This window comes from Pinus tabuliformis, chromosome 9, assembly GCF_031772625.1.
Source record: "Pinus tabuliformis cultivar Carrire ecotype Pingquan chromosome 9, CPIR1, whole genome shotgun sequence".
NCBI classification, from domain to species: domain Eukaryota; kingdom Viridiplantae; phylum Streptophyta; class Pinopsida; order Pinales; family Pinaceae; genus Pinus; species Pinus tabuliformis.
In genome coordinates, this window is record NC_142307.1 from 1,625,536,580 (window position 1) to 1,625,553,408 (window position 16,829).

A 16,829-nucleotide genomic window follows, 5' to 3' on the forward strand; every position below is an offset into this window, starting at 1 on the left:
AACTTATTAAAAACCATTAAAAGTTTGAGGCTAGATAGGAGTGTTACGACCAACTTCTTCCAAAGAGGAGAGGATGACTATTGGGGTATCAATGGAAGACCCATGAGCTTCAACTTGGATCATGCCTCCATGTTTCTTTACTCACCAAGAAAACAAAGTAATTAGAAACTTGTTCTATTTCACCAACACCATCTTTGCTTGGCTTTAGAGTTTATTCTACTCATTAGCATGACAAGATAGAGCATGAGAAAAAAATACTTTAGTATGCTAGTATAGTTCAGCAATGTGGTCGAATTTGGTATCATGGGTGTGACTAGATCCAAGGTACGTAAGAAAATTGGTAACCATTACATCCACCTCTTCTTTCTCTTGATATGCCCATTCAACCTCCACCTCTGCTTCCATTTCCTGCAAATGGTTGTGAAGGTAGAGATGAGTGATCTGGAGATAGGTAGAAGCAACCACAACAACATTGTACTCTACACAAGTGCATTGTAGTGGGTCTTTACCTTTCTTGGATTAATGAGTGGCCATAACAAAATAAGTCTTCTCCATTGAAATGTCATTATGGATGAGAAGCATCTTAATCATCTTAGAGGGTTGTAGATGTGGAACAATCTTTCGCATGCGGCATAGAGGGCACCTTGTTTGAATCATCATTCCTACCATCCTTCCCAAGGTTATGTCAGTTTGTGTGCCCTGAATGTGTTGAACAGTTTTCCATCCACACTTTCTCATCATCCATTTTTTTTTTTTGCATGGGAGGGTCGCCTAATGAGTCACCATCACAACATATGGCTATAGGCATGGGTGGGAGGATACTCCCAATGTTATCAACATTATGTCTTCATATCAACCCACTTGGGAGGTAATTTAATTCCAAAACTTGTAGTACATACTATAGTTTTGATTTTTTGTTCGCACAAGGTCACATCACATGGCCCACTAGTTACTGGCGATCTTTTGTTTTATTTATACACTTACATCACATGGCCCACTCATATATGAGACCATCAGATATGCTACTAATTTTTATGTATTTCACTTTTTGTTCAAGTACACTCATGTCACATGATTTAGTTGTTTGTGCATAAATAAATGTAGATTTTTTATTCATACACTCACATCACATGATCTATTAATTTATATGTATTTCACTTTTTTATTTAAATACACTTATATCCCAAAATATTATTTAAACATAAATTAATCTAATTAATCATTTTCCAATAATTCAAATTAAAAATAAATAAATTACACAATCTCATTGTAAAAATAAATATATTATATAATCTAATTGTAAGGCCATACATATATATATATCATTTTTTTTCTTTCTAAAATTACAATCTCAAATTTTGTGTACCTAACTTCCTACTAACAAGCCAGAAAATATAACACATGTCCACTAATTTATTGATAGATCAAAACAAGCCTGGGAAACGCAAAACTCCACGTGCGCCTTGAGAATTGCCAATAGCCATGAATATTTAGGATGGCATTTTGTCGGTTTGCCCTCGGGGGACAGAACCATGTGAAACGACGGGAATATTTTGGTGCTTCCGAGGTTGCATTTCAATAATGGTCCACTTATGAGATTCCTCAAAGGCCAAGTTACAGCTACCAGCAAGGGCTGCTTGCTCCTGATTAACTTGGGAAAAGGGCTGAAACAATTATAGTTATAATGTGCAAGGGGAGGGGAAAGGCAATGGCTTCTTCTTCAAACTGGAATGGCAACATATCAGAACGTCTTGACAATGAAATCTGTCAAAGAAGACTAAGGTTACAGATGAAAGCAGCCCTTCAAAGCATAGGGTGGACATACTCTATATTCTGGAAGTTTTCTGCAAAACAAGGGTATGTTATATCACTTGGATCTTTCTGTTTGTGACATATTTATTATCTATCAACCTTTCCTTAACCATCCCTTTCTAAATTCTTTCAGTCAGTTTAGAACTCAATCATGATCTGATTTTTTATCTCATGAACTTTCATTATTTTGGGACAGGTTGTGGTCTAGGGTTAGAATGGGGCTGGGACATGTAAATAAGTTAAGTTTAAATTTGGTTCATAAAGAGCTCTGGTGTACATGTGAGGGAACATTTTAAGAGTTGGGGGCATGGAAGGCATTTGACCTAATAGAATTGATATGTATAATGATTATGAATAAACCAAATTTTTATATTTATTTATAAACTTTTGGTTTGTTATACAGAAGATTGGTTTGGAATAATGGATTTTTCAATGGAGATTGCAAAACGAAGGAAATAGGAGAAGGGATGGAGGAGCAGTTGCACCAACGGGAAGAGATGCATCAGAAGAGAACTCTTCAATTAAGAGAACTATTTCAGTCCCTCTCTGCTCGAGGAAGTAGCAGTCTTCCAACTAGGCAGCAGTATAGCCTGTTATCACCAGAAGATCTCACAGATACAGAGTGGTTCTACTTGACCAGCATGTCATATGATTTTCGACATTCTGTTGGGTACTTTGTTTCTCACAAACCTATTTCATTTATGTATGGGGCATTCTGTAGGGTACTTTGTTTCTCACAAACCTAGTTCATTCTCTTTGATTTATTTCTGGGGGCTCTACTGAGATCTTGAAACGATTTATTATTTTGGTTTACTGGATTTATTTCTCATGTGCCAAAGACATACTGTTGTGGAAGCGTTTTTCTATGATTGGAAGTTTATGGATCTATATTATGGTTGCAAGAAAATAAAATTCTGAAGTAGATATGCATTTTAAATAGATCAATAATAATGAAAAAAACCTATAGCTATTTGATATTTTGCTGGCTGATATGCCCTTTCCACTGAAAAAGATATGCCTTTTCCAATAAAGTATTTTTCAGTTATTTGTTTTTTTCATAATGTTTTTAAGTTTTGGTAAAGTTTTTGTAATAATGATTATAATGTTTTTAACTTTTGGTAATGTTGTTTTTTAGTGGGATAATAGAGTGGTTGACATAATGAGGTGTTATCTCTTTTATTTGGTTTCAAATTTTATTGGGAACATTTTCGGCTTTAGCAAGCTTTTTCTCTCTCTTGTTAAGTCATCGTTTTCTGGTATATCTGATTCACTGTTGAATACAATCAGTGCTATAGTGACATTGGTAAGCCAAATTCTAGTATATCTAGCTTACTGTTGCATGTAATCTTGGTATTAAGCACTTCCCTAATCGGAGATCACTATTTTACCCCTAAAGTTAGACTATGCTAATAAGCTGAAGGGTTGTGATCCTTTTGAATAGATTTATTTGGATATTTCTTCCTGAGAAAAAAAAAAAAAAGAAAGAAGAAAAAGAAAAAAAGAAGAAGAAAAAAGTATTTATAAATTTTATACTAAGAAAAACTAAAAATAAACTGCGATATTATCATACATTACAATAATATATTCAATATAAATATCTCATTTTAAAAAAAAAATTGAATATCCATTTAACTTCATCCCTATATTTTTTTTTTCTAAATCTAAAATATTTCAAATTTTATAATTAACCTAACTATTTAAAATAAACTATTTCCATTTTCATCTTTCAATTGGAACTATATGGGAACATTCTCTTTTTAGTGGGAGCTTGAAGTTCCGGGAGCTTTGAAGACTGTTTTTTAGTCAAAGACAGACTGTTTTTTTAGTCAAAGACATCCGAGCTTGAAGTTCCGGGAACTTTGAAGACTGCTTTTTTAGTCAAAGACATCCAGACTGTTTTTTTAGTCAAAGACATCCGAGCTTGAAGTTTCGGGAACTTTGAAGACTGTTTTTTTAGTCAAAGACAGACTGTTTTTTTAGTCAAAGACATCCTTAACACCGATATCCTTAATTGAGAAATTGGAGAAATCTCTTGATGAGTTAAGGAAGTGTATGGCACCTCAATGTAAGGGCGATATCTTGGATGTCATACTGATGAGTATTTATTTTGTTGTTTATGTATATATATTGCAGAAGATTGTGTGCATATTGTATGTGGGAGCCACAAAATACCCATTAGAGTTGCTTTACTTTTTCTCTTAAGAAAAACTAGAGAAACATAGGTACAATTATTCCTTTCTATTTTTAAGGCAGATTGTTTCAAAGATTGGTCATGTGTGAGAACTGATAATGAACTTGACATTTTAATATTTTATATATATAAAAGGGAAAGACTCAAGGAGAGAGTATATTTATGCAAAGCATATTGTTTCAAAGACTGTTCATGTGTGAGAACTGATAATGAACTTGACATTTTAATATTTTATATATATAAAAGGGAAAGACTCAAGGAGATAGTATATTTATATACACTAGAGATTATATATTTAAATTGATTTTGATATTTAAATATTTTGATTTAATATTAATTTTGTTTATTATATAAATATATAATTAGAAATATATTTTTATATTTTATATTTTTTTATTATATAATATTACCGCTCTCGACTTCTAGCCGTTCCCAACACCGTACCCAAGTTCTCAAGGTTGACAGGGTACCCAAGTTCCCAAGGTTTCCACGTTCCAGAAACTCATGCAACATAATATAAACTATTTCTATTTTCATCTCTCAAATAAACTATTTAATATAAGCTATTTCCATTTTCCTGTTTGAAATATTTGAAAATAAATAACAACAGCAAAATTAAAAAAATCCTATAAAACATGAAACGCTACCCAAATGTAAAAAAAAAGCTCTCAGAAAACCAAAACTGCCCTATCTAAATCATCACCCTGCCATATCTTTTAACATAAACCATATCCATCTGGATCTATCAATTGTTATATAAAAGCTTACCACAGTATTTCCGACAAATGCAGATTACCCGGCATCACGCTAGAAAGAGGAAGCCCATTATGGCTCAGCAACGCAGGGGAAGCACATACCAAAACCTTCAAACGACATCTTCTTGCAAAGGTGCTAATTTTTTTCTCTTTTGGATAGTGGTCAAGTGTAGATTTTAAAAATATTCTAATTTGATGTATAGCAACTTTCAACTAAGTTAATTTTTTTATCTCACTAATGGTACATCTTTGAAATATTGCCATAATTTATCGGTTTTATGTTCAACTACCATATGTTTTTATTTTGCATTAATGTGTTTATTGTATAATGACTATCATGCTAATGTTGCCAAAATTTCATGCGGAACCGTACTGCTCAGAGTTCTGGCATTCAGGTACTGCTTACCTAATTGCACATTAGGGAATTGTTTGAAGCATCATGCGTTATATTTCAAACAACTTTAGTGAAATAGAATATGATAATTCAGATTGAAAAATAACCCATTTTGTGCAGACAGTGGTGTGCCTTCCCTTCACAGACGGGGTGCTGGAGTTTGGTGTTACAGAGCTGGTAACTATTGAGACTATACTGAACTTTCGTGACCACATTTTTGAGAGATGGTTTATGAAAAAATAAGTGATTTGCAGCATGGTTGCCATCATATCATATTTTCTGATACTCTTCTACTTATGTTAATAGGTTCTTGAAGATGGTGATGTTATAGAAAACATCACGAGTTTTTTTGTCGATCTGTTATGATCGCTATATTTTAGGTAACAACTTCAAAGAAGGATTGGAAGAACGAAACTGCAACTATCAAATAACTGTTTTATTGTTTAATCTTACTGAGTTGTTTTTATTGTCTGATCTTACTGAGTTGGTTAGATATAATGACTTTGAATTTTTTCTATTTCGTTACTTCAAAATTCAGTATAACAGGGAATACCATTAACTAAAAAATTCTCTTACCAGCCATTGAATTGGGGACTATAAGAATCTCTAAAGGACTTGTCCAACTCTTATATGATGTTTGTTTTTTTTAATGTCCCAAACTTTTGTGAGTTTAAGTTTTGGTTATTTAAAATGAGTTTTTAGTTAATTATAATATTAAAAATTCAAAAAAAAATTGTTTTCCATTAATTTAATATATATATATATATATATATATTTTTTTTTTTTTGTAAATAAGCACATGACGTGTATTATATGACAGCTGGGGCGGATGGCTTTCGCACCCCAGTCTTGTTCACCCCAGTCTTGTTCGATTCCTGCGGTCGCCACTGAGGCCCCCCTCACTTCGGCGAAATTTGTAACGGCTATGTCGTATTCTGCTGGCTTCGGCCATATTGATCGTAAAGATCTGCTGGCTTCAGCCATATTGAATGTAAAGATCTGTGGGCTTCGGCCATATGAGGATTTCTCGCTGAAAAAAATATATTGTAAATAAAATTAATATATATTAGAACAAAATATATAGTTTTATTTTTAAAATAACTAGTTAAAAAAAATTATATAAAGATTACATAGTGCTCAATATCAATATAAATATAAAGTGAATCAAAATCTGATCATTTGAGTCAATTATATAAACATCATAAACTGTAAATTACTATAAATTACTTTTAAAACCTGCTAAAAAAATTTACTTCATAAAATCTAATTGCATACAAAATCAACAGATATTACCATTATTAACCATAACCATACCCATCTCATGAAATCATCATCTGGAAAAAACCATCTCATGAATTCAGAATGGTTTCTGAAATGAATATAATCTTGAACCCAACCCAATGGAACTCTATAATTTTCAAACTATTTTAGCTAATAAAATTAAATTTGTTTAACTATAAATTAAACAAAAATTTATATAATTTTACTTTAAACCTAGTTGACCGAAAAGAGAATGTCAAAAATAGATATTCTCAACAAAATACTGAATTTTAACCATTATAACTTCAGTTTACCAAAAAAAATCATTAGCCTTACGCTAAGGCTTTTGAAACCTACACTGATTTCATATAAAGCATAGAATAATTAGAATAATAGTACAGCTCAAAAACCTGAATTCATTAAATGCATGTTTATTTCCAACATCACTATACATAATTTTATTTATTTTTCGCTTTACTTCATCAGGGTCAGAAATATCTCCCATCGAGGCTGTCAATGGACGCTGTTTTCTCCGTGCAATAATTTCATAATTGCACTAGCTTTTTTATTATATACATTTAAAATATATTTTATTCCCATCAAAATCAGACTTTTGTTTTCAGGATTACTCTTCCAAGAAAAGTCCCGTCAAATGTGATTCATAAAATTCAAATCACGAATCATAAAATTCAAATCACAAGCGAACAGTATGTACGGGCTTAACTTTTGGTTCGTCGAGTGGGACTGTGTGGATGATTATAATACATTTGTGCATGTGTTATGGTCAGCTTTGGACAGCTTTATTTATTATGTTATCTGAATCATAAAATAAAATGTATTGAATAGTATATGTTTACAGTTGGATAATGTACTTGCTTTGATTTAATGGTGGGTATATAATGTATTTGCGTATTGCATTTACTGTTTGAAAATATAGTAAATAAAGCTTGCAGTCGTGGTTCTTGTATAAAGACTGTTGAAAATTTAGTAAATAAAGCTTGCAGTAGTGGTTCTTGTACAAAGACTGAAAAAGTTATGTCATTTGGTAGATGTGTAAAATTATTTTCATGTTTAGTTTTGAAACACTGTTATTATATATTGGTTAGAACTGCAATTAAATTAAAAAAATCATAAAAACTAACTAAATTGTAATTTTATTACTATTATTATAAAACAATTAAGATATGAGTGAAATATATATATTTAAAAACATGCAACAAGATTGTTAATCATGGAGATTTTTAATTTGTAAATAGGTTTTGTTACAATATCATGGCTTATCAATACCACATCCCCAAAATACCATAATCCACTTCATATGAGACTTGTTCCTATGACATTTTTTTTTAATTAACCACCTTAATTAAAAGGGAAAAATGACATAAGTGTTTTGGAGATAAATTTCAACATTTTCATTTGTGTATACTACTAAGAATATTGTAAGCTATTTTATGGATGTTAAATCCCTGTCATCCACCTAATAATTATTCACAATATTTTAAAATTTTGTAACCTTTTTCCAAAATAGACATACCTTTTGTAGGATATTTTATGAAGGTTTTAAGGAGGTTAAATTCATGTCATCTACCTAATAATAATTGATAATTAAAATTAAAATGCTATAACCCTATTCTAAAATAGACATGCCTATTAGCATGATAAATAATTTTGCAAATATCTTTTTAATAAATATGTAAGTCATTAAAATAATTGCATTATATTTATAATAATCACACTTTATTTGTGATTCACAAGTTTTGTATTTGCTCCCAACCACATAACCTGGTAAATCTAATCACTTTTGACATTAAAAACCCCTGAAAATCCAATCATCCTGACAAAATTTAACTTGATATCCAAAAATGTTTTTTTTATAATAAAGTTGTGAATACATTAAATATTTACATTGTAGGATAGAAGTGTAATAAGAGCTTTGGGGTCTCTAAATTAATTTGGTAAAGACATGTGTTCATTATTCTAGTTTGTACATAACATTCAAGGTATTCTTGTTATAAAGGATTTATTTATTTTTATCATTGACAGAAGAATCCACAGTATAAACATTTTTGAACCAACTTTCAAATCCCAAATGGGATCCATCATCAGGGTTATTCGATCCATTCTGCTCTTCTTTTATCATCATTCTCTAACCCTGATGATGGATCCCATTTGGCATTTGAAACGTTGGTTCAAAAATGTTTATACTGTGGATTCTCCGGTCAATGATAAAGATAAAAACCACAGATCTCTCAAATCCAAGATTTATTTATTATCTTGAGACCTATGCAATTTGGAATAAAGGCCTGAGATCTCATATTAAATCCATTTATAGCAGAATTAAAACTTTAGTTGAAAATATGAGTTGCAACCTTGAATGGTTCCAAATGTGACAATATAACAACAAATCTACTTACTCCTACACCAATTTGGCTACCTAATTAGGGAAAAAAAAGGCATTGCTTTTAACTAATAGGAAACTTGTCAACCAACTAATTCCCTAATTTTGAGGGTCCCAATTCTTTTGTATCTAGTAAATATTTATATGAATGTGTACTATGGGTGGTTTTGAAATTGTCAATTATGAATAGCAAGTTACCTCAAATTCCTCTCACTATAAAGACTATCTACTTATGTAATCCATTTATGTGCATTAGGGAGAATCTTTTATATAAATAAAATTCTCAAGGCCTTATTAAAAAGAAATAATCATATGATATTACTACTATATGGAGAAATTGTATAATCCTTTTTATTAGAATATTAGTATCTTTATTATATTAATATTTTCATATAATTTGAATTATAAAATTATTTGTATAAATCCACATATTAATTCACCTTTTATACGAGTATTGACTAATGGAGAAATTTTGTCTCGATTATATTTTTTTACAAAACAATGACAATTTTATTAATGAAAACAAAATTAGTTTTTCCACAACCCTCCCACATTCATTATCTAGATTGGATCATTATATTATTTGTCATCCATCTTGGTGCTTTCAAATTGAAAAATTGGAGGAATTAGCCTACACGACCATTTTTACTGGAAAGTCTTACTTTGGTGAATTGGGGTCTAAAACCTTCCAAAAATATTTTAAGGTATTAAATGATAATTTATGAGGGCAAAATTATTTCATTAAGTGCCACACCCTCTAACATTATCCTACACTCAGAGATAGTTCCAACAACATGAGAAATACCTCAAACAAAGTCTTTATTCAAAAGTTATGCCACATGGAAGCTAACCTTACTATTCTGACCACCATGATTCAAGAGGATGTCACGTCAGGTCCCATTATTCATGGAAAAGGGGCTAGCCATATGATCATCATGAAATATAAATACAAGAGTCAATATTGTAACTCTAGTTAAGAGTTGAATGATCTAGGTGGATATTGGTAGCCACCTACCTATTCCACTTGTACCCCCACCATTGTTTCTTTTAGTTTTTCAGTTTCCTTATTTGTAGCACAATTTACTATTTTTGGTAGCTTTTCGGGTCTTGAACTTTCAGAGCCGTTTTGAGGACCTAAACAAGGTTTTTTGGGAAAACCGGGACCAACATGGGTGTTTAATTGATGTTGGTCATTCAAAAGTTGTAGTCCTTGGATAGATATTTCTAATGAGGTATTGTGCTTGTCAAACAGAGATCGTATGAAAAGGTTACAAGCCTGGGAAGTTGATGTACCAATTTACCAAAATGGGGCCCATAGTTTTGGCGCTTCATCTCCTAAGGTTAGGTTTTTGGATGTTTAGGGTTTTCCATTGTTTCTCAATAATAAATAGGCCTTTGAGCCTCATTGTAACACAGTTCAGAGGCATGTAGCCGCCACATCTCTTCTCAGAGATAAGCTACCATTGCTCGAGCTAGTCTTATTTCCATTTTCTTTGTAAGCATATTTCAGTATTTGATATTAATGAAATGAATTGTTATTTCTACTGCATGTTTTTAATTATGGTTATATCTGTAATTTGTTGCGTTCCTGTTTAAATCCATATCATTGAAGGATTTAAGCTTACATACTGGTTGACTATCATACTATGTTATAATTGGGCCACTAGGAAGAAAAGGGGTTGCATTCTGTTTGGGTGCATTTTGTTTCATAGATGAGTAATATCTAAGAGTAGATAGAAGGAGAGAAAATCAAGAAGTGTTTTGTTTTATAGTATACCTTAGGCCATATATCTCACTCCTTTGTACTCCATCCATTTCCATTAAGAGAAAGAGAGACTAGAGTAACATCACCTTCCAAGTGAATTTATTCCTAAAACTGGTTACTTATTCATATCTTGTGTTATCATGGTTTTTGTGAGTGATTGTTCTATTTTTTTCTCTATTTTCTACATTTTATATATTGCATTCATGAAGACATTAACTCAATAAATAAAAAATTCTAAGGAAAATAACTTATACTATAGATTTTAGATTTTAAGTATAATTTCATCAGATTCATTGTGATGAATTGCCAAATGAAATCCAAAGTAGCATATGAATCGTGTTGTTATCAAAGTAGGTTCTTTTAGGCATTTGTAGGAAGTTGCAAGAGATCCATCTTGGTTTAAGCGAAAATTCATAAAACCCTAGCCATGGATAATGAGAATCTATAAATAACCCTCGAGCTATATCAAAGAAGAGGTTCTCAAAGTTGGAAGAATAGGTTGTAGAAATCAATCAAAATATGAACATTTCCATGGTGGCTCCCTAAAACCAGATTAAAATCAAAGAAGATGGATTTTCCAACTCAAAGTTCATATCAGGGTGGGATCAAGAAGAACCAGAGAATGACTCTAGTAAATAAACCAAAAGAGAAAATTTTAGTTTGAGTGTCATGAACCATTCATAGTCCCTATTCAAGACGGATGTGAAGGTAAACATCAATCCATATCAAGGTGAGATTGATGCTTTGAATTAAATCATTGGTTGAAGTAGTTAGGAGTTTATTTTATCATTCATCACAAAGAGGAAGAACTAAAAATGTCTACCTCTAATTTGAAACTAAAGGGCCATGCCCTAACTTGGTGGGGAATCCATACAAAAATCTTGAGGCTAGAGGGGGGGTCCTCAAGTGACTAAGTGGGAGGATTTCAAAACTCTCATAAAGTACCAGTTCTACCTTATTGGGTATTTAGAGGATTAGTGGATCATGTGGCTTTACATCAATCAAATATAAGGGGTAAAGTGTACAGGAATACACCACTAATTTAGGAAGATGGAAATAATGTTAGGTATCTCCCCGAAGAACTTAGACACAATCCTTAAGTATCTAGGTTTCTACATAGCCATCTGTAGAAATAAGTGATACAATTCAAACTGAAAATAGTGGATGAGGTTTACATAAACGAATAATATTTAGAGAACATAGGACAAAATAAATGAAAATTAAGTGGGTCAAAGTAGAAGGAGCACCAAGAAGCTTCAAAGGAGGGGAAGAAGAAATGGAAAGGGGAAAGACAAAAAAACAACAACCATATCACATCCATGCAAAGATCCCAACAACCACTACAACCATTGTAATGTTGATGATAATATAAAGGAGAAGTGTTAGAAGTTACATCTGGAGCTTAACCCAAAGAAATGAAAGAAAGAAACTAAGAAGAAAAAAATCATGGCAACATATTCGAGTAATTAAGTGGAAAACAGGCTAGACTTGGACGAAAATATTCTTTGTAAGTAAGTGAAAAAGGGGGTGAATCTAAGTAGCCCTGAATAACATGAAGAGAAGGAAATGACTAGACTCTTTCATATAAAGAAACAAGTAAGGAAGAAAAAAATTGATGCTTTGCTCCAGTCAGGATCAAAAGTTTATCTCATATCAACATGTTTGGTTAAGAAAATGAGACCAAAGACTCATAATCATCCTAGTCCATATCCATTGGGATAGGTCAACAAATAGATAGAGATAAAGGTAAGAAAATAGTGTAAAGTCATTTTTTTATCGATCATGATTTTATTGATGAACTATAGTTGGATGTAATTATACTTGATGCATGCAAAGTTGTGTTTAGGAGCCCCTATATGTATATTTGGAATGCAATATTCCTGTAGAGATATAATTAGTACCACATCAGTAAGGATGTAAAACATTCCATCATCAATGTGCACAAGGGAAAGTCAAAGATCTTGCTGGTAAGTGTCATCTAGGATAAGAAATTGATCAATCATAGCACGAAGTATGCTTTTTTATTTTAAAGAGTAAATAAGTCTATAGAAGAGTTAAAGAGAGAAAAAACATCCTTGTAGGGTTGTACTAAGGAACAAAAAAAAAATGGAAGAGTTTATATAAACACACAGGGGTATGTTGTGGGGGCCTTAAGGGATACCACCCAAGAGGGTGTTGAAAAATGTAGCAAGAAATTATTAATTTGATTTTGCGTAGATTAAATTAAGAAAATTCAAATTTCCACATTAACAAATAACTTGGATGTAGTTAACTTGTGTGACATGGTTTGTGTCACCCAATTTACTCAGTAAATTCGAGTTGGGGGAGTTAGAGAAAAGTTAAGCATGTGTGATTTCTAATTTTTAGCAATCAAAGTCATTTATCTCAAGTTTTTTTCAGTTAAACTAGTTACAACTATTGGAGGAACCAGTGGAAGGTCAATTGTGTAGTGGGACTTCAGTCAAACTTAGTGATCATCTCGTTAACTAATCAATCAACCCAAAATAGCTGGTGCATGCAGAGAATTCGAGTTACCCAATTGAGGTGGAGATTCCAAGGCAGTGTAACATCACTGTAGACTATTCTAGAGCATACAAGTGTTGCATGCAACCTCATGATCAACCTGAGGAATTGCACAATCCATTTTCGACAAATTACTAAATAATAAGGGCCTAATTTATCAAGGAATCGTGCAAGGAAATAGGGGCTCAAGCAGAATAAAAAATTGACTAAGTCTGGGTCAGAGCTTATCAATGAGTAGAGAGATAGGTTATACACTTACATGTTGTGCTCAGTTGAGAAAAGCAATTGTAATACATCTCTATTCATCAGATTGATGTAAGTAGGCATTAAGGTTTTTAGCAGATTACTTTCGCCAGGAAAAATATTGTGTGCGTGTGTGTTATTTCTTATTACATGTCTAAAATATTTGTTCTAGATTTTGAATTACTTGCCACAGAGCATTAGAGTAGGTTTGTGTCTTGTGATTTCGATTAAAACTTCATGAGAAGTTGCAAATCCACACCACAATTTCTACATGGTATTAGAGCAAGATTCACATTAGAGCAATAATTTCGAATTTGTTTCTCAAGAGGTTTAAATTTGGAGTTCAGTGTAGTAGGATCTCTTCAAATTTGAGAAGATGGCCTTCAATGTACTAAGGATAGAGTATGCCTTGGAAGGCACCTCTAATTTTGTTGCATGGAAGTGTAGGAATTTACGAGGTAAGTTCCTCAAATAGAACACCAAAGGACACCGCTCACAAACATATCACAGATCAATGCACTAGTATTCTTGACGTGGTTAAAACCCTCAAAGAGGGAAACATTCCATGGCCTAAGCCAACACGACCACTGCAAGCAATTTATTAATAAAAGAAAGAAAATTTACATAAGTTTCTCTCATGAATGGTCACCCTACAAATGATCCTCCATGCTCTTTAAATAGAGATCGTGGACCAATCGAGTGTTAAGCCATGGACTAAGTGTCGGTAATACTGAGGAAAGAATGAACCGTCGGATCACTTCATGTCTAGAACATATCGTGACCATAGAATTGTAAGTTAGAAATGTACATAGTAAAGAAACACACTTTACCTAACTCTACACTAGACCAAGTTATACTTAACTATTTCCTACGTGTCGGAATATCCTAACATCCCCCCTTCAGAACAACTTGGGATAGGATTGAAGGATGTACAAATATGACACAATAGGAGAAGGAAGGAGGCATTAGAACCTACCCCCCTTAGTGACAACTTGTTGAACTCCAACCATAAATCGAATTTTAGTAAACTTCGTCTCTATGAGAGCCTTTGTAAAGATATTTGTAACTTGATCATCGGTTGAATAATATTGCACTTCAAGAACATGGTCATGAATGAGCTTTTTGATGAAGTGCATGTGTAGTTTAATTTGTTTTCTATGCTGATGTTAGACTGGATCTTTGCATAGTTGAATGGCACTTTGATTATCACACCAAAGTGCAGTCGGATGCTGCTGCTGAAAGCCAAACTCTGATAAGATCTGACGAAGCCACAAGACCTCCTTACTTGCTTCTATGGCACCACGATACTATGCTTTCGCTGAAGAAAGAAAAATAGCACTTTGTTTCTTGCAAGCCCATGTAATAGGTCTAGAACCAAGAGTGAACACATAACCTACATAAGACTTCCGATCATAAGGGTTTCCAGCCCAATCAGAATTAGTGAAACCAACCAATAGAGGAGATGCTTCTGCACTATAATGAATCCCAAAATGAACTGTACCTTGAACATAATGAAGTATTATTTTAGCTACTTTCCAATAACTTTCATGTGGGTTTTTCATAAACCGAGAAATAAGGCCAACTACAAAGGAAAGGTCAGGACGGGTATGGGTCAAATATAAAATTTTTCCTACAAGCTGATGGTATAAGGTAGCATCAACTTCAGGGGAAGCACAAGTGACTAAAATTTTGGCTGTAGACTGAAAGGGAGAAGGGGTTGGCTTAAAATCTTCCATGTGAAAGTGGCATAGAAGATCATAGACATACGTGGATTGGGAAAGGGAAATACCTTCCTTGGTTTGCAAGACTTGAAGACTAAGAAAATAATGCAAGTGTCCTAAGTCTGTCATTTCAAACTTCTTTTCAAGGTTGGACTTCACATGGTTTATAAGGTTGGGATCACTACCAGTAAGGATAAGATCATCAACATAAAGAACAAGAATGATAAGATGCTTACCCAGTTTCTTAGTGTAGATAATATTGTCAGAATGACACCTAGAAAAGCCAGTATCTAAAAGAAATCTATCCATTTTGGCATACCAAGCCCAAGGGGCTTGCTTGAGACCATAAAGGGATTTCTTAAGCTGACACACAAGGTTGGAGTATGTTTTTATAAATCTAGGAGGCTATTCCATATAGATTTCTTCATGCAAGTCCCCGTGCAAGAAGGCAGATTTAACATCCATCTGATGGACTTCCCATTTGAAAGAGGCAGCAAGGGAAAGAACAAGGCATATAGAGTTTATTTTGGCAATAGGGGAGAGGGTTTCAGTATAGTCAATGCCTTCAACTTGTGAAAAGCCCTTAGCAACAAGATGAACTTTATGTTTATCAATTTTTCCATCTGGTCCAAACTTGGTTCTATAAACCCATTTGCATCTAACAAGTTTTTGTCCCTTTGGAAAAGGAACAAGATCTCATGTATCATTTTCCAATAATGAACAATATTCTTCATTCATAGATGCGTCCCAATCTGGATGGCCTGAAGCTTCTGTAAAGGTGTCAGGATCATAAGTCATCGAAGCATGAGCAAGTAAAGAAGAGGCTCTATCGAACTGAGAATGTGTATGTCGTTGATCTGTAGGATCACCTGCAAGAGCACCTGCTGCATCCCGAGTATCACAGACCCATTTTGGAAGCTAAGGAGCTGAAGGAGGATCCTGAGAAGATGGGGGAGGATTTTCATCCTCGCTGTCATCATCTAAAGAAGAAATATTTTCAGAAGTAGAAGGGATAGAAAGAGGTTGCATATCCGCTGAACTAGGCTCGTAGGCCGATATATTTTCAACAAACTTTACATGTCTTCTAATGATAACAATTTTGGACTTAAGTGGAATAAGTCTATATCCTTTGACATCTTCAGCATATCCAACAAAAATACATTTTTCACTCTTATGTTCTAAGGCTTTATCTTTCTCATCTGGAATATGGGCCCATGCTTCACTTCCAAAAACACAAAAGTGACTTACATCTGGTTTAATTGAGCTCCATGCTTCTTCTAGAGTGATATTCTTTAAAACCTTAGTATGAGTATGATCTATTATGTAATTTACACAGATAATTGGTTCTGCCCAAAATTTAAGGCTAAGTCCTTTAGATTGAAGCATACAATTAGCCATTTCCTTTAAGGTGTGATTCTTCCTTTCAGCTACACCATTTTGTTGTGGAGTATATGGAACAATATGTTGCATTTGAATTCCATGCTCAGTGCAAAGGTTGATGAATTTGTTGTTAACATATTCTCTGCCATTATCATATCTTAGCTTAAAAATTTGATGTCCAGATTGTTTCTCAACAAAGGCCTTAAAGGCCAAGAACATGTTAAAGACTTCACTCTTGAGTTTTAAGAAGTATACCCAAGTGCGTCTGTGTTATGAAACCAGCTCACAAAAAGATAGAAAAGAGAGATCCACGCCTTAGAATTCAACCTCTTCGAGGGGGCAACCTCCTTTACATTACATAAATGAACAATTCTTGGATGATACAAA

At 33.1% G+C, this 16,829-nt stretch overlaps 1 protein-coding gene across 2 annotated transcripts; it reads left to right on the forward strand.

The window, feature by feature from the left end:
• The first annotated feature begins 1,561 nt into the window (after positions 1-1,561).
• Positions 1,562-5,616, forward strand: LOC149155045 (truncated basic helix-loop-helix protein A-like). 2 transcript variants are annotated; one of them, XM_089444621.1, is made up of 6 exons: positions 1,562-1,857; positions 2,216-2,482; positions 4,795-4,891; positions 5,139-5,153; positions 5,273-5,329; positions 5,459-5,616. In XM_089444621.1, the coding sequence occupies exons 1-6, from the start codon at positions 1,685-1,687 to the stop codon at positions 5,516-5,518; spliced, it is 669 nt and encodes a 222-aa protein (XP_089300747.1). In that variant the 5' UTR covers positions 1,562-1,684; the 3' UTR covers positions 5,519-5,616. The 2 variants fall into 2 exon arrangements, with proteins under 2 accessions (XP_089300747.1, XP_089300748.1); XM_089444622.1 differs by lacking the exon at positions 5,139-5,153 and having other exon boundaries at positions 1,563-1,857.
• The last annotated feature ends 11,213 nt before the right edge of the window (positions 5,617-16,829 follow it).

Excerpts from the sequence above, each read along its gene's own strand:
- LOC149155045 (XM_089444621.1), top strand. The coding sequence starts at position 1,685 with ATGTGCAAGGGGAGGGGAAAGGCAATGGCTTCTTCTTCAAACTGGAAT. Across the intron at positions 1,858-2,215 it reads AAGTTTTCTGCAAAACAAGG|AAGATTGGTTTGGAATAATG; the intron begins GTATGTTATATC and ends TTTGTTATACAG. Across the intron at positions 5,330-5,458 it reads AGTTTGGTGTTACAGAGCTG|GTTCTTGAAGATGGTGATGT; the intron begins GTAACTATTGAG and ends TTATGTTAATAG.